Raw genomic sequence first — 17,038 nt, forward strand, 5'->3', positions numbered from 1 at the left:
CTACCCTGGGTAGTCACTGTGTGGGGATGAGTCTGTCTCCCCTACTGGGGTGTTAGCCCAGGGAGGGCAAAGCCAGGGCTGCCTTGGTCACCACTGGATCCCCAGCACAGGCTGAGCATAGAGGAGACACACAGATAAGGCATGAATTACAATGCTCCTCTCCCCAGTGAGTGGCTGTCAATGGGGGAGGAAGAACCCAGAAAAGGAAGGTGAGAATGGTTACACAGCTCAAAGAATGCAATCAATGGCACTGAATTGTCCATGTAGAGATTGTTGAACTGGTATATATTCTGCTGTGTATATTCTCAACAACAACAACAAAAATGTTTTAAATTATAAAAAAAAAAAGTTCACCTCACAATTTGGAGGATTCGTTGTCACCTGGAACAAGACTTGTAGAGGGTAAGGGACAAGCCTAAGGCAACATAGCACGTCAGGAGCCTAATGCAGAGTTGACCCAAGTCTGCTGACTCCAGAAGCCATGCTCTTAACCTGACTTCCCCTGTTCCCCTCCCAGAACCCCTGCCCAAGCTGCCTCAGCACACCCTCTCAGGGACCCGGGGTGGAGACTCACTGTGGGGTGTGTGGCCGGGAGCACTGGGTGCATCCTGGAGGATGATGGGCATCAGGGCCTGGCGGATGGCCATCTCCCAGCCCCGGGCTGCCTCAGCCCCTTGCCCGCTTGGCCCTCCTGGGGCCCCGCCAGGTGTCTCGCCCACGAAGTAGGTGGCATTGGCAGTGACAATCTCAAAGCAGTGTGGGTTGGTGCCTGGAGGCACCAGGCTGAAGTTCTGGGCAGGCTCTATGGTGAGGATTTCCGACAGTGGAATCTCCTGGCAGGACACAGAGCCAGCATGGGTGAGGGCAACAGGCAGACCCTGGGGCACCCCCCAACCCCACCTAACGTGGAAGAGCCCACAAGGTTCAGTGTCAGTGGGGAAAGGCCTGGATGGCACAGGGTGGTCAGGAAAGGCCTCCTGGCAGATGCAACATTTAAGCAGAGACCAGAATGGTAAGAAGGGGCCATCAGGCGGAGGAGTGGCGGGAACACCATGTGCAAAGGCCCTGAGGCAGGGAAGTCTTGCTGTGTTCAAAGGACATGGTGTGTCCCTATCAGTGGGATGGTGCCTGGCACACAGTAAGTGCTCAAAAAACATTTGATGAATACCTGAAGGAAAGGAGGTTAAGGCCAAGCCATGCAGGGTCTCATGGGCTACAGGGATGGGCCAGGGCTTTGTTGCAAGGGCCCTGGGAGCCACAGAAGGGTCTTGAGCAGGGGAGGGCAGGTCCCTCTGGCTCTGTGCTGAGGGTAGATAGGAGAGAAAGAGAATAAAGCAGGAGACCAGGAGAAGGCTGGGAGGGACTGGGGGAGAGAAAAGAGTATGCTTTGAAAAGTATTGAAAAAGGAAGAGGAAGGGAGGGATGTAAGAAAGAAAAGAGAGAAAAGAAAGATGAGGAGGGAAGGAAGGGAAAGAATAAGAAAAAGAATAAGGAGGAAGAGAGCAAAGGAAAGAAAACAAAAGGAGGGAGGGAAGAATGGAAAGAAAGAAAAGAGAGAAAAAGGAAGAAAGGAGAAGGAGGGTGGAAGGGAAGGAAGGAAAAGAAAGAGAAAGACTGACTGACTTATATATCCCCAAAAACCAGGTGATAAGCTAGAGAAGTGGGGGGTGGGGATGGCACGTGTAGTTTGGGCACCACAGAAGAATAAGAAGGAATCACCCGGCCATGGGAAACTCTCAGGAAAACTTCCCAGGGAGAGGGAACAGAATGTGCAAAAGCTTTGAGGTGGAGAGGTGCTTGGTGGGTTCCAGAAACAACTGGCCAGCAGTGGGGCTGGGGCAGAGAGAACTAGGATGGGAATCAAACCAAACCTATTGCCATAGAGTTGGTTCCAACCCATAGTGACCCTAGAGGACGGAGTAGAACTGCCTCACAGGGTTTCCAAGGAGCGGCTAGTGGATTCAAAATGCTGATCTTTTGGTTAGCAGCCAAGTTCTTAACTACTGTGTCACCAGGGTTCCATTGGGATGGGAGCTCAGAGCAGCTTCTGAGATCCAGAAGGCCTAGAGATAGCGGCGAGGGCTCTGAGTTTTATTTGAAGGGCAATGAGAGGCCATTGGAGGGTTGTTGTTTTTTTTAGTTTTATAATGACTCCTCTGGCAGCCAAGTGGGAAACAGACTGTAGGGGTAAGGGCAGGCAAGGACCCAGTAAGGGGTTGCTGCAAGTGCCCAGGCGGAGGATGGTGGTTGGGACACACTGGGGCATTGGAGATGGTGATAAACATCAGATAGGAATTCAATAAAGTAACTGAAAAGAAATAATGGCAATAGGTTCCTAATTACTAGGTGCTTAATGCACTGCAGGCCCTAGGCTAATTCCTTTACCTGGCTTATTTCTGCGTCCCCACAACAGCCTTATGAGGTGAGTGCCACCACCGGAGGCATTTTACAGGTGACAGACGTGAATGAGGCACACAGGTGACAGAGCTTGCCAGGGCAGGAATCAAGCATGCAGCAGAACAGCAATAGGGGTGGTTTGGGTTAGGTACCTGAGGGTAGGGGGAGGAGGTGGGTAGGGAGGGGAGACCTGGGGCAGCTGGCCCAGGAAGGCTCACCTTGTAGTATCTGTTGGTGGTGTTGTTCTGGAAGAGGGTGATGCACTTGGAGTCCAGCCGCCAGTAGTGCCGCTTCCTCTGTAGGGAGGTCATGGAGAGGGTGAGTAAGCAGGCTGTTTCGAGACTGCTAGGGGCTCCTGGGGCCTGAAGGACCCTGTGTACAGCCAGCCCTTCCCCCAGGCAAATCCTCCCCCTAACTCTAGTTCTGCCTGTAACTCTACCTCCGCCCCCACCTGGCCCATCCCAGCTCCTAAATCCATCTCCACCTAACCCCAGCTCCTAAATCCAATCTTCCTCTAACCTTAGTCTTGCCCACCCCGCCCCCCCCGCCCCCCCCCCCGCCTGGCCCCACCCCAGCTAGGCCCAGCCTCTTTTCCCCCTTAAGCCCATCCCCTAAACCTCATCCCTCCTTTCGCTTTAGTCCCACCCCTCTAATTCCAGCTCCTCCCCCACCTGGCCCCGCCCCTATAACGCTCTCTAATTCTAGGTCTTTCTGTAGCCTAGAGCCCTGGTGGCACAGTGTTTAAGAGCTCGGCTGCTAACCAAAAGCTTGGCTGTTCAAATCCACCAGCTGCTCCTTGGAAACCCTATGGGGCAGTTCTACTCCGTCCTATAGGGTTCCGATGAGTCGGAATCCACTGGACACCAACGGATTACTCACAGCGACCCTATAGGACGGAGTAGAACTGCCCCATAGGGTTTCCAAGGAGCGGCTAGTGGATTCAAACTGCCAAGCTTTTTGTTAGCAGCCGACCTCTTAACCACTGCACCACCAGGGCTCTATATCCTTTGGGTACCTCTAATTTGGCCTCCAGGCTGGCCCAGCCCAACCTGGCCCTATCCCGTGACTTCAACTCCTGTCTAGCTTTAGAGGCACCCCCTCCCCTAACTCTAGTTCTGCTCCTACCTTGTCCTGCCCCTCCCATAACCTTGCCCTAAGCTCCACCTCTCCTCTAACTCTGGCCTAGACCCCCAACTGGTCCCACCCTTTTAACTGACCCCTCTATCTCAGCCTCCAGCATGGCTCCACCCACTCTAAGTTCAGTGCCATCACCTCAACCAGCCTGTGCTCCTTCTCAAACTAATCCTGCCCTACCCAGTCCCATCCCCTGCAGCCCCAACCCTCCTCTAGCTGTAGCCCCGCCCCCTCCCCAACTCTAGCTCCCCCGCACTGGTCCGTCCCTTGTAGCCTCAACCCTTCTCTTGCTGGAGCCCCGCCCCCTCCCAACTCTAGTTCTGCCCCCGCCTGGCCCCAACCCACACACTCACCAGCGTGTCCTTGCTGCTGTAATGAACCACCCACCCCTCGCGCAGCGTTGTGCTGGATTTCCGCGTTGTGTGTCGCACAGACTGCACCACTCTCATCAGGGGGATGTACCCTAGGGAGCTAGGGAGGGAGGGAAGGGACAAGAAGTCACATGCAGAAAATGACCACTGGCAGCTGGAACCGCAGGGGGGGCACCTCTGAGCAGTTGCAAAAAATTTTGTCACACACTTTTTCCCCCATGTGGCGTCCAGATTTCCCATAGTGAGGGAGGGGTCTCTTTAGGGAGCGAAATTAAGAATCTGGATTCAGAAATCATTGCCTGACAGGTCCCTGAGGATCTGTTCCCTACGCCGTTGTACCGACAGGGGGAACTGTTTTAAGGCCGTTCAAGTTAATCAGAGGCCAAAATAGTAGAAAGAAAGAGCAAAGGATTTTTTTTCTTTCTTTTTAAGATTTTAGTGCTCTATGATCAGTAATAAGAGGTAACACTTGTTTACGACATTCCAGTTACCATGAACCGTACTTACTACCGTCTTTTTTTCCTTACATCCTATCCTTAGTAATATGTACTATACGGTACACAATGTTGCAGCGCCTAATTTGCTGATGTTATCATTCTCGGATGTTTACTCACAAATGTTTAAAGATCGAATTTATAAAGATACTGATAATAAACGGCATTAATAATGAAAACGAAAAAAAAAATAGGTATTCGACTTACGTCTGAACACATTTAAGACAGAATCATTGGAATGGAGCCCCATCATAAGTCGGGGACTACCTGTACATTGTCCCCATTTTACTGATGAGGAAACTGAGGCTCAGAGAGGTTAGTATCTTAGGGTCACACAGCAGCCTGTTTCCACAGTCTGTGTTCTTACTCTTTATACCGTCATTGTGCAATACAGAATGTTTCTGGAAGGACCCATACATTGACCCAAGGGGTTTCCTCCAGGGAGAGAAGCTGGGTAACTAAGAAACAGGGAACTGGAAGGATTTGCTATATATCTTTGGAATGACTGTATTACCAGCTCCAAAAAAGACATACAATATATATTAAAACATACCTTGATAAAAAGTTTTATGTGTATATATATGAATTTGGAAAAAAAGCCAAAATTAAAAATTTTGGTGCTTCCTGGGAACCCGGAAATTTTACAAATATAAAGTGATGTCATCCCATTGTAGAGATGCGGAAGTTGGGCCCAAAGTGGGAAAAGGTCTTCCCCCAGGGTCACCAGAGAGTGCCGTAGGTACCTCTGTGCCTTGCCACCCTCGCCTTCCTCCTCCTCGCTGGCATGGAGGGCATTTTCCGAGTGGGAGCCAGGGATGACGCCGGAGTCGTCTGACTCATCCATGAGGACGCTCTTGTCAGCCTCGCTGTAATCAGTGGCCTCCTCCATCGGCACATCTAGGGGGCCAGAGGCGTCAAAGGGGCCTTCACCCAATCCTGTGCCTCCCTACTTCCCTCTTGGGCCCCCCAGCTCTTACCTCCATTGATAAGTGCCTCCCCCAGGCAGTCATTAGGGACACGAGTGGCACAACGTTTGTGACAGTTAAACTTGCAATCTGGTAGGAGGACAAGAAGCACAGGGACAGGTGAGAGAGGGAAGAGAGATCACCTGTAAGGGTTGAATCTTGACCCCTAACCCTTAGGCTCAAAAGGGTCTTCTCTGCTGTCTGGATCAGGAAATCTGGCTGACCCGTCTCTGGTCACCCCTCCCCCTCTTTGAATCACAGTTTCCCCAGTGTGAAATGGGAGGGCTACATTCAGTCTGTGACCCTAGAGACTCATGACTCTAAGCTTCTAAAGTTCCAACAATGTATGTTTCCACCATCCTGGACTTCTAAAACTCTAGAATGTAATGGGTTCCACATGCTGTGATTCTAGACTTCGAACACTCTAGAGCAGGGTTTTTCAACATTGGCACTATTAACATTTTGGTCCAAACAATTCCCTGACAGAGGGTTGTTCTGTATATCGTAGGATGTTTGGCAGCATCCCTGGCCTTAACCCACTAGATGTCAGTTATATCCTCTAAGTCTGACAACCAAAGATATCTTCAAACATTACCCACGTCCCCCAGGGGACAAAATTATTCCTGGTTGAGAACCACTGCTTTAGCATTCAATGAGTCCCACGTTCTAGGACACTATGTATCAAAGATTCTAGCTGTTGATGAATACCCATTTTTCTAAGGCTCTGTGATTCTATACTTACATGACTCCAGAATTCTGTGGGTTCTGCCCCTAGAACTTTAAATAACCTATGACTCTAGAATTTGAAGGTTCTACAGTTCTTTGATTCTAGACTTGGAAGACTCCATAATGTCCAAAATTTTACAATTTTATTTATCTAAATTCCAAAATTCAGTGATTCTACAGTTCTGTGAATCTAGACATCTGAACCTCCAGAATTCAATGCTTCCAAGGCTCCAGAATTCAAGAATGGAAGTTTCTATGGCTCTTTAGTTCTAGGCTACAGTTCTATTCTTTTAAGGTTCTAAAATTTGGCGATTCCAAGGAATTCTAGAACTGAATAGTTCTAACCCAATTATTAATCTAGGCTTCTGTATCCTAGAACTTTATAGTTTGAAAATCTGGGATTATAGATGCCTATGACTTAGGGTTCAGCGGTTTGATAATTATATGATTCTAAGCTTCTAAGACTTAAATTTGATGCTTCTAGGCCTCTATTACTTTCGAATCTCATGATTCTAAAGTTCTAATGTTCTGAAATTCTATTAATCTGTAGTTCTGTTTGCTGAATTCTATGATTCCAGAATTCCTTTTTTTAATGTTTCTAAGGTTCTGACTCTAGAACGCTCAGGTTTTACTGTTTTAGAATTCCATGCTAAGTGTTTTATGAACCCAGAATTCTAAAGTTCTGGAATTTGAACGTTCTAGAAGTCTAAGGTTCCAGTGACTGAGGCTCTAGTAATCCGGGATCCCAAAGGCTGCAGAGAGCCACGGGCTCTCCCCTTCTTAAGATTCTGTCCCCTACAGCCCCGTTGAGGTCCTACGCCTCTGAGTGGAGATTCTGACCCTGCCTGGCCTCCCAGAAGGCCCCACTGACCTTTGCACTGCAGGCCCTGGCGGAAGAGGCCCTTGAGGAGTTTCTTGCAGGCCTGGCAGACAGTGGGCCTCGTGTAGCTGTGGATAAGGAAGGTATGCGGCACCTTGACCTTGGAGAGTAGCATCTTGTCCAGCTCAATGGGGCGGCCCGTGTAGGATGAGGCAGAAGATGAGGAGGAGGACGAGGGGGGGCGGCGGGGGAGGAGGTCTGTGGTGCTACGGCTCTATCCATCAGAGAGAGTGGAAGGGCGCATCAGTGCGTTGCCCCCATGCCTGGGCCCTGTCACCCCCCAGCCACCCACCTGCCCCATTAGCCAGCCTCTCACCAGCTCGTCCGCCAAACAGGGCAGGGACTCAGAGGTGCCTAGGCGTACCGAATGGCCACTGGCTAGAGATGTGGATGACAGGCGCCGCTTGCGGGCCCCACTGCAGTTGTTGGGGATGCTGAAGGCGCAGCGCTTGTGGTAGTTCAGCCCGCAGCCTGAAGGGGGCTCCAGATAGTCAAAGAAACAGTCTTCCCCCTCCCAGCCTTCTACCCAGCCCCGCCCCATCCTCTTCATGCCCCACCCCCCGCTTAGATCCACCAATCCCTAAGTCCCGCCCAAGCCCTCTCAGAGCTCCACCTCTAGCTCCACTTTGTAGCCCCGCCTCCACCCCCGAGGTGCGTCTCCACCGCTTCTCTCTAGGAAACACTGCCTCCCAGTCCCTGCAACCCGCACCTCTCCCTTCCCCTTCCCATCCTACCAAAGGCCTTCTTTCACCTCAGAAAAAGTTTGCCTGAAATTCGCCCCCAGCCCCAACCCTCTACTCCGTCCTACACTCCTGTCCACCTCCCTAGGGATCCTGTTCCAGCCTCCGCCTCAAATTCCGCCCCTCCCTTTCCTGAGGCCACCTTGCTTCCCCCTTCCTTCGCAGCCTCACCTCTTCGAGAGAAACCTCTTCTCCTTAGTCCCACCTCTGCAAAAGATCCCCCTCCAGTTTCTCCCATCCCCGTGCCCCCACCTCATCCACTCTCCCCTCCAAGATTCACAGCCCCACCCCCTACATGCCTCGAGCTCTGACCCGCCACCCTTTCTCCCTTTCTGTAGGTCCAGAATACAGGAGATCCCTAAGGCATCTCTTAGTACTAGGATGTCCTGTGATTAAAGTCAACAGAAAACTCAAAAAAAAAAAAAAAAAGTTTCAGGCAGAGCTGCTAATGGGCCAAGCCCTTCAGGAATAAAAGTTTGGGTTACCCCACCAGGCAAAGAACTAGAACCAGCTGAGGTGCTTGTTGAGGGCAAAGGGAATCTAGAATGGATAGTAAAAGAAGGTAATTATCAATACCAGCCACACCACATGACCAGCTGCAGAAATAAGGGCTGTAATAGTTGAGTATTTCTTCCTTACTTTGTTATGAGTGTTTGTGTGTAAGCTATATTAATAATAAATCTGTTGCCCTCAAGTCAATTTCAACTCATGGTGAGCTCATATGTTACAGAGTAGGACTGCCCCATAGGGTTTTTTTGGCTGTAATCTTTAAGACTGGTGGGTTTACAGCCTTGGAAACCCTATGGGGCAGTTCTACTTTGTCCTATAGGGTCGCTACGAGTGGGAATCACCTGGACAGGAATAGGTGGGTTAATCTTTATGGGAGCAGATTGCCAGGCCTTTCTTTCTTGGCACCACTGGATGGGTTTGAACCACCAACATTTAGATTAGCAGTCCAGGACAATCTGTGCCACCCAGAGACCATATGAATAATAGTTAACCTTATTTTCACAGTACAGGCAGTCCCCGACTTAGGGTGTATTCAGGTTAAGACAAATCACATTAACGACCGTTAATGCACATTTTTTTTTGTACATTTTATCGTTAGTAATATGGCTACATGCAATGTTGCAGGGTGTAATTTGCTAATATTATCATTCTCAGATGTTCACTCACAGATGTTCAATGTTATGATTTATAAAGATTCTGATAATAAAAGGCATTAATAATGAAAACCAAAAAAAAAAAAAAATGAGGTATTCGACTTCCGTCAGAACCAACTTCTGCCAGAGCTGTTGGACCAGAACCCTGTCGTAAATCGGGGAGTACCTGTATTTAAGTTGCAAGCTATCAGAGGAGAAGCGTGAACATATCCAAGAGCTCTGCGCCCCCTTCTATGGAAAGGGCTAGTGTGTTTTCGGGTCTACTCAGGATACAGCTGTATCATAGTAGGTAGAAGTATGACTTTGTTATTGTCTTTATTTGAAGATTAAATATGATTTAAGTGTATGGTTGCCAAGCTGACAAATGGTGGACTTTGACGGTCAGTTTTATGTGAAGGTATTTTGCAGGCGTAATTAAAATCCATAATCAGCTGACTTGAAGTAAGGGTGATTATCCTAGTTAATCTGGGTGGGATCGGTTCAATCAATTGAAGGGTTTTAAGAGCTGAGCTGAGACTTCCCAGATGAAGAAATTCCGCCCGTGGACAGCAGCCTCAGCCCATGACCTAAGAGGTCCAGTCTACCCTTGCTGATGGCCTGCCCTTCAGGTTTCAGACTTGCTCACGATCGTGTATGCTAATATCCTACAATAAATCTCTTAATATGTCTTTTCCAGAGACTCTCTACTACCAGCAGAAAGGTTGACGGCTGGAATCCACCTAAAGGGCTCTGGGAAGACAGGCCTGGTCATCTACTAATTCTGTTTCTCTGGTGGAACCTTGACTGACACAGGCCCCGTCTCTAGCACCGCCCCTCCCTCCCCACCTCCTGTTTATCTCATCCTCCAAGCTCCACCTCCTATGCTCCGCCCCTCCAGCCCTGAGCTCTTCCCAGGCCCCACCCCCATCTCTTGGTCCCTCCTCCTCCACCTTCTCTGGCCCTGATTGCCACCTCCTATGCTCTGCCCCTCCAGCACTGAGCCCCGCCCCTTGGCCACACTTCTAGCCCTGCCCCTTCTCTCCCAAGCTCTGCCCCTGGGCCCCCACCTCTCCCTCCGAACTCCCCCTTCCAGGCTCCACCCCTCCGGCCCTGAGCTCTGCCTGGCCCCGCCCCCATTCCCCTTCAGGCCTCACCGTCGCACTTGAGGCCCTGGCGCACCAAGCCAAAGAGCATCTCGCCACAGTGGTCGCAGAAAGCCGGCGCTCGGTACGAGTGCACAGTGAGGGCGTGCGGGCGGATCTGGAAGTCCTCGAAGGTGGCCGAGGCTGCAGGCGGGCAGCAGGGAAGGCGGAGAGTGGGGCCGGTCATTGTGGGGCCAGGCCTGGGCAGTCCCAGCCCCCGTGTGCCCCGCTTCCCGGCCACCACTCAGTACAAAGTCTCTCACAGTCCTCGCAGGATATAGCCAACAAACACGCACTGAGCCCCCGCTATGTGCCAGGCACTGTTCTAGGCGGTGGGGGCACTGCATAGAACAAAACAGTCAAAATCCCTGCTTCCTGGGGGCTTACATTCCAGCGAGAGACACAGACAAAGCCTTTACTCTGAGCCAGGCACTTGGCACAAATAGGTTAAGTGACCTGCCCAAGGTCACACAGCAAAAGTGGCAAAACTCTGCAGGGCGATCTAGCTGCAGAGATCATGCTATTAGCACTATCCTTAGTGCCTTTAAGACAGTAAGTGCTAAGGAGAACATTTAAACAGGGAAAGAAGATAGGGAAATAGGTGCTTGGGGAAGGCCTCCTGGAGGAGGTGACATTAAGGGATAGACCAGAGGAGGGAAGGGCATGAGCCCTGCAGGTATCTGGGAAATACAGCTTTCTCAGCATCATCATGGTATCACCCTATAAGTTTTTTTTTAGGGTAAAAGAAATAATATATGACTAGTAATTAAAACAGTGCCTGGCGTGTAGAAAATACTGCATAAGTGTGTTAGGTATCATTTTAAAACAAGGAACCCCAGTGGCACAACATTTAAGTGTTCAGCTGCTAGCTAACTGAAAGGTTGGCAATTTGAACCTGCTCAGCTGCTCCACGGGAGAAAGACCTGGCAATCGGCTCCAGTAAAAATTACCAAAAAAAAAAAAAAAAATTGCTATTGAGTGTATTCAACTCACAGTGACCCTGTAGGACAGAGTAGAACTGCCCCATAGGATTTCCAAGGAGCAGCTGGTAGATTCAAACTGCTGACCTTTTGGTTAGCAGCCAAGCACTTAACCACTGTGCTACTGGAGCCCCCCCCATAAAGATTGCAGCCTAAAAAAACCCTATGGGGCAGTTCTACTCAGTCACGTGGGGTTCCTATGAGTTGAAGATCCACCGGACAGCACCCATCAACAACTATGTTAAAACAGTTTCATTTTTGGATTAGGTACCGGTTCTCTAACTCTCTTTCAAAATTTCCTTCTAATATGAAGCTAGCTTTATTAGTATTATTCAATGGAAAGGAAGTTCTCTTCTAGGTGTCAAACACTGTTCAGGGATTCAGGATAAAGCAACGAGTAAGATAGACATACACCCTACTCTCAGGGAGCTGACATTTTTGTGAGAAGACAGACAAGAAACATAAACACACAAATAAGGGAATTTCAGAGACTGCTAGATGCTCCGAAGAAAATGAGTGTGATAATATCAAATGTGACCAAGAAGTTGGAGACTTTTGGTAGGGTGGTCAGGCAAGGCTACTATGAGGAAACAACATTTGAGCTGAGATCCAAATAACAGGAAGGAGCCAGCTGTGAGAAAACTGGAGCTGGAGAGCGTTCTGGGTTGTGAGAACAGCACGTGCAAAGGCCCTGAGGTAGGAGGGAGTTTGGTTTGTTCAAGAGATGGAGGCCAGGCAAGCATGGCTAGAACAGAGAAAGAAGGAGAGTGCTAAGAGATCAGTTGAGGGAACTGGGAGGGGGCCAGATCATGTAGGGCTTCGAGGTCATGCTGAAGAGTTTGCATTCTATTCCAAGGGCAATGGAGAGTCATGGGAGGACTCTGAGCAGTGGAGTGGCATGATCTGACTTACATCCTACTGCATTCTTCTAGGTGGGAAGTGATAGTGGTTTGGATCAGTGGGCTTGATAAGAAATAGATTCAGGGTATATGTTGAGATAAGGTTTGGTCCCCACCTGCCCGGAACAAGGGAGAAAGAAGAAAACCAAAGACACAAAGGAAAGATTAGTCCAAAGGACTAATGGAGCACAACTACCACAGCCTCCACCAGACTGAGTCAAGCACAACTAGATGGTGCCCGGTCACCAGCACTGACTGCTCTGACAGGGATCACAATACAGGGTCCCGGACAGAGCTGAAGAAAATTGTAGAACAAAATCCTAACTCACAAAAAAAGACCAGACTTACTGGTCTGAAGGATACTGGAGAAACCCCAGACGACCTTTTAGCTCAGTAATGAAGTCACTCCTGAGGTTCGCCCTTCAGCCAAAGATTAGACAGGCCCATAAAACAAAATGAGACGAAAGGAGCACAGCAGCCCCGGGGCAAGGATGAGAAGGCAGGAGGGGACGGGAAAGCTGTTAACAGGGAACCCAATGTTAAGAAGGGAGAGTGTTGACACGTCATGGGGATGGCAACTAATGTCACAAAACAATATGTGTATTAATTGTTTAATGAGAAATTAGTTTGCTTTATAAATCTTCATCTAAAGCACAGTAAAAAAAAAAAAAATGCTTGGTGATGAATCAAGTGAGGGAATGACAGAAAAAGAGAAGTCAAGGGTGCACCAAGATTTGGGGCCTGAGAACCCGAGTGAATGGTAATACCCTCCACTGAGGTGAAGAAGGCTACAGGAAGAACAATGAGCTCAGGTGGCACAGTGGTTAAGCACTTGGCTGCTAACTAAAAGATCGGAGGTTCAAACCCACCAGCCGCTTCACGGGAGAAAGATGTGGCTATCTGCTTCCAAAAAGATTACAGCCTCGGAAATCACAGGGAGCAGTTCTACTCTGTCCTGTAGGGTCACTATGAGTTAGAATCAACTCAATGGCAACGAGTACAAGAAGGGCAGGTTCGGAAGGAGAAAGTCAAGAAGAATTCTGTCTTGAACCGGCCGTATCTGAGATGTCTATTAGATGCCAGGTGAAGCTGTCACGGAGGTTTTATGGGAGAGTCCAGGATGAAGATAAAGATTCAATAGCTGTCTACCTACAGGAGAGTATTTAAAACCTGAATGAGGTCACCAGGGGGATAAATGCAAACTTTTGTCATTTCAACAGATTTTACTGAGCATGGCCCTATGCAAGGGGGATACAACTATGAATAAAGCACATATAAATCCCTCCGCCACCTGCCTTGAAAGGACCAAAGGACTCTTAGCACTGTACTTACTGCTAAGTAACAAACCGAGCTCCCTGCTACCTCAGGGCCTTTGCACTTGCTGTGCTCTCAGTTCTAAGGTGTTGAGAACTTGCCTATCTATAAAATGGGAATGGTGGGTGGGCGAACCAGATTTTGGCTGCACATTATAATCACCTGGAGAGCTTCCAGAGGTGACAGTTGAAACCCCAGGCATTCCTCTCCTGTCCCTACCCAGTCTCCATCTTCCCCAAAGGAAGACTCCTGCCTTCTAACACCATAGAGTAATTTTGCCAGTCTTTTGTGTTTTATAAATGGAATTATATGTGTAATCTGGTGTCTTAGCGTCTGCCCCTCAGCATTATGTTTTTGAGGCTCATCCATATTGTGGGTTATTCACTCTCATTGTGTGCATTCCACAGTGTGAATGCACCACGATTTATTTATCCATTCAGGAGGGCAATTTGTGAAAGCTTCCCAAACCAAAAAACCAAACCCTTTGCCTGCGAGTCAGTTCCAATTCATAGCAACGTATAGGAGAGGGTAGAGCTGCCCCACAGGGTTTCCAAGAATCGGCTGGTGGATTTGAACTGCCAGCCTTTTGGTCGGCAGCCGAAGGCTTAACCATCGTGCCACCAGAAGGGGCCTCTGAAATTTAAGAAGCAATTTTCTGAATCCAACTCAGTCCCTTCCCACCTTCTCCTGATGCCCCGCCCCCACTGGTCTCTCACCAGACAGCACCACCTCCACCAAGTCGCCCTCTTGGATGTCACCGGCGGAGCGCACCAGCTGCAGGAGGTTGGCCGACGTGGGGTCATGTTTGAACAGAAGGATCTTGTCGTAAAGGCCGTAGAAGCCACACTCTGGGAACTGAGGTACCGGAGCGGGAGAGGGAAGTGGCAACGGAGAAGCTTAGAGTTGCCTCCGGCCGTGGACTGGAACACTCAAAGGGCAAGGGCTGACCGTTTCCCCTGGACACTCAGAGACCCCAGCCCTCGCTTCCTGCTAGCCCCCTCCCAACCCCAGCTCAAGCCGGGCAGGATGCCAGCGCCCCAGGTGTGCTGGGAGCGAGATTTGGCAGAACGGGCTGGACTGGCGTGGTGGGTTGGAGTGAGGGTACCCCTGGGAGCGTGGACACCTGGATTTTTTCCGCAGCTTGGGAGGGTGAGGCTAAGTGAGCACCCCCTTCCCTATCCACCACCCTCCCACTCCAGCTTCCTTCCGGGACCTATTGTTTTCCCTGTTACCTGGCTCCAGGCCCAGCACTGGGGCGGGGTGAGCTGGAAGGAAGGGATTTAGGACTCTTGGGGAGCTGAATATGGGGGGGGGGTGCCCTCAAAGTCTAAAGGACCCAGGTGCCCAGGTCCCCAGCTTGGGGGGGGGGCAGGAAATGAAACCTGGTAGAACAGAAAGTGAAACCGCCCAGGTGGGGCAGCTGGAAGGAAGGAAAGGGGCCCTAATGCACCTGGGACCAGGAGGGGAGGAAAAATAACGCTGGGGCAAGCCTGAGAGAGGCAGGCTGGGGATTCAGCGTTGAGCAAAGAATTTCAACCAGCGACAATCTGAACTCCCTCCACCCTCATTCCCGCAAACGCTTCCTCCCCGAGCCTGGCTTACCAAAGAGCAGGCTGGAGGGAGAGGGAGGTGTCTGCTAGATTTGGGGGTCTAGGGGCGGTGTCCTATCTGTTCTCGCCTGCTGAGGGGGTGGGGAAGTCCCGGAAGACCAGGTCTGCCTTAAGTCTTTATTTCTCTAAGCCTCCGTTTGCTTGTCTGTAAAACAGGGGAGCTGGCTCAGTTCCTGATATTTCTCTGGGGCCCAAAGGATTCACTTCCAGGAGTCTGAGAAGACTCTGGAATTTGGATACTTGGTCATTCTAACATTCTAGGATTCCAGCAGCTTATTATTATAGGTTTTAGGATCTCAACTGCCTAGATGATAAGTAGTCTAATGTTTGAACATTCTAGGAGCCTGACAAACTAGGATTCTAATATTTGAATATTTTAACATTAAAAGATTTCAACAAGCCAGGATTAAAATATTCTAGGATTCCAACAGCCTAGGAATCCAACATTCCAAAAGTTTAACATTTTAGTATTTCAGCAGCCTAGAATTCCAACATTGGAACATTTTAACATCAGAAAAGTTCAATTACCAAGGATTTGAATATGGCAACAATTTAGGATTATAATATTCTAACATTTTTACAGACTAGTGTTCCAACAGCATAGAAGCCCACTGTTCTACCTTTCAACATCCTAGGATTCTGACATTGAGTTCTACCTGATTTCCTCTTTCCATAGTCCCCAGGCTCCCAACCTGGTGATTCTGGTGTCCAAAGTTAAGGGTGGATTCTGGTGAGGGGTGGCCTATCTAACAGACTAGCATCAGATCTAGGGGTGGGAGCACTCTGAAAAGGAGAGGAAACAGGTCCCCAGAGTTTCTGGGGGTGCAAAGGGGGTGCCTACCCCTCTGCACACTTCTCAGGCCTGGGGAGTTAGGGATGGGTCTTTGAGACCTCACTTGCCCTGGCAGCCAACACTGCTCCACACCCACACGTGTTACCCGATCGCTATGGCCAGCCTGGCTTCAATTTCCACTGTTTCCACCAAATGGGAGGCCTGGATGGGCCCGAGTGGGGCGATCCCCCTGCATCTGGGGCCCCCACCTGCCCTTTCCTCCCCTCCCTACACCTGGTCGGCCCCTCCCTTCCTCCCTGCTCTCTGCAGAAAACAACATGCAGGCACACGCAATTTGGGGAGGCCTCTGGGGCACCCCACCCCTGCCCAATTTTCCTTCAGGCGGGTGGTGGGGTGGGGAGGCAATGGGGGGCTAATGCCCCCCACCCCTCAGTCGCCAAAGGCTCAGGCCCCCTTTGTCCCCCTCCACCACGCCAGGCCCCAGGTCGCCTCTGCCCGAGCCCTCATCCTCTGAGAGGCCCTTCCTGAAGCTGAATGAGGGGACCCCGCACCTTCTGGTCCACGATGGAGCACGCCAGCTGCTTCACATGGGCCAGCTCGGAGGCGGCGGGCAGCAGCACAAACTCCCGGGTCAGCCCGATCTGGATGTGGAAAGAGACCCCGGGACCCGGGGTCGGGACCTGGGGCAGCAGCGGCGGCGGCGACTGGAGCTCCAAGCTGGGGCCAGTGGGTGGCGGAGACCCCGGGAGGGGAGAGCCCGGGAGCCCTGCGGGATGGGTGGGGGCGGCGGCCATGGGGGGAGCCCGGGACCGGCCGCCTGGCGCCCACCCGGGATCCGGCTGGGGGAATCCGGGTAATCCGGATCACTGGATCCGTGGGATCTCGTGATCTGGTGGTAGGAGCGCGGGGATCCGAGAAGAGGAACCTGGCAGGTTGAGGGGACCCGAGGATGGCGGGATCCTGGGAAAATAGAAATCCTAGTGGGTCAGACGCCTGGTAATCAAAGGATCACACAAGACCCTAAAAAAGAAACCTAGTGGTTTGGGGATCGAGTATTTGAGAGAGCCGAAGAAATCAGAAAAGAAAATCTAGTAGGTCGGGAGCACAGGGATCCAGGGAGTCTGGGATGCAAAGGACCCCTGGAGGGAGAAAAGACTGGGATCTAAAAAGAGGATTCGATTAAGAAGGGGATCGGAGGGATTCACCAGACCTTGGGGTTGGGGGCGGGAGTCTCTGAATCGAGGATCAAGTGGATCCCGGTGATTCGACGGGCCCGGGGATGGGCAGAAGAGCCCCGAGGGCCGGGGTGCTGAGGAGGGAATCTCACGGTCTGGGAAGCTGGAGAAAGTTGGGTCGGGGGCTCGGGGAAGGGGGCGTTACCGGCGGCGGGGGTGGGCCAGGGGAGGGTCGCCCGGCCCCCGCGGCTCTTTTCCCCTCCAAAGTTTAATTCT

At 50.7% G+C, this 17,038-nt stretch overlaps 1 protein-coding gene across 5 annotated transcripts in view; it reads right to left on the minus strand.

The window, feature by feature from the left end:
- PRKD2 (protein kinase D2) overlaps positions 1-17,038 on the minus strand; it is a 33,700-nt gene extending 16,662 nt beyond the window's left edge. Inside the window, exons 1-11 of one of the 5 annotated variants that reach the window (XM_064293864.1) lie at positions 16,968-17,038; positions 16,139-16,547; positions 13,901-14,039; positions 10,004-10,135; positions 7,284-7,438; positions 6,959-7,181; positions 5,374-5,451; positions 5,140-5,293; positions 3,885-4,002; positions 2,616-2,693; positions 575-833 (exon numbers count right to left, since the gene is read on the minus strand). In XM_064293864.1, coding sequence (XP_064149934.1) covers positions 575-833; positions 2,616-2,693; positions 3,885-4,002; positions 5,140-5,293; positions 5,374-5,451; positions 6,959-7,181; positions 7,284-7,438; positions 10,004-10,135; positions 13,901-14,039; positions 16,139-16,381 — 1,579 coding nt within the window. In that variant the 5' untranslated portion in view covers positions 16,382-16,547; positions 16,968-17,038. The other 4 variants (XM_064293863.1, XM_064293865.1, XM_064293866.1 and 1 more) reach the window with 4 other exon arrangements.

This window comes from Loxodonta africana, chromosome 11 (assembly GCF_030014295.1).
Source record: "Loxodonta africana isolate mLoxAfr1 chromosome 11, mLoxAfr1.hap2, whole genome shotgun sequence".
In the NCBI taxonomy this organism is placed as follows: domain Eukaryota; kingdom Metazoa; phylum Chordata; class Mammalia; order Proboscidea; family Elephantidae; genus Loxodonta; species Loxodonta africana.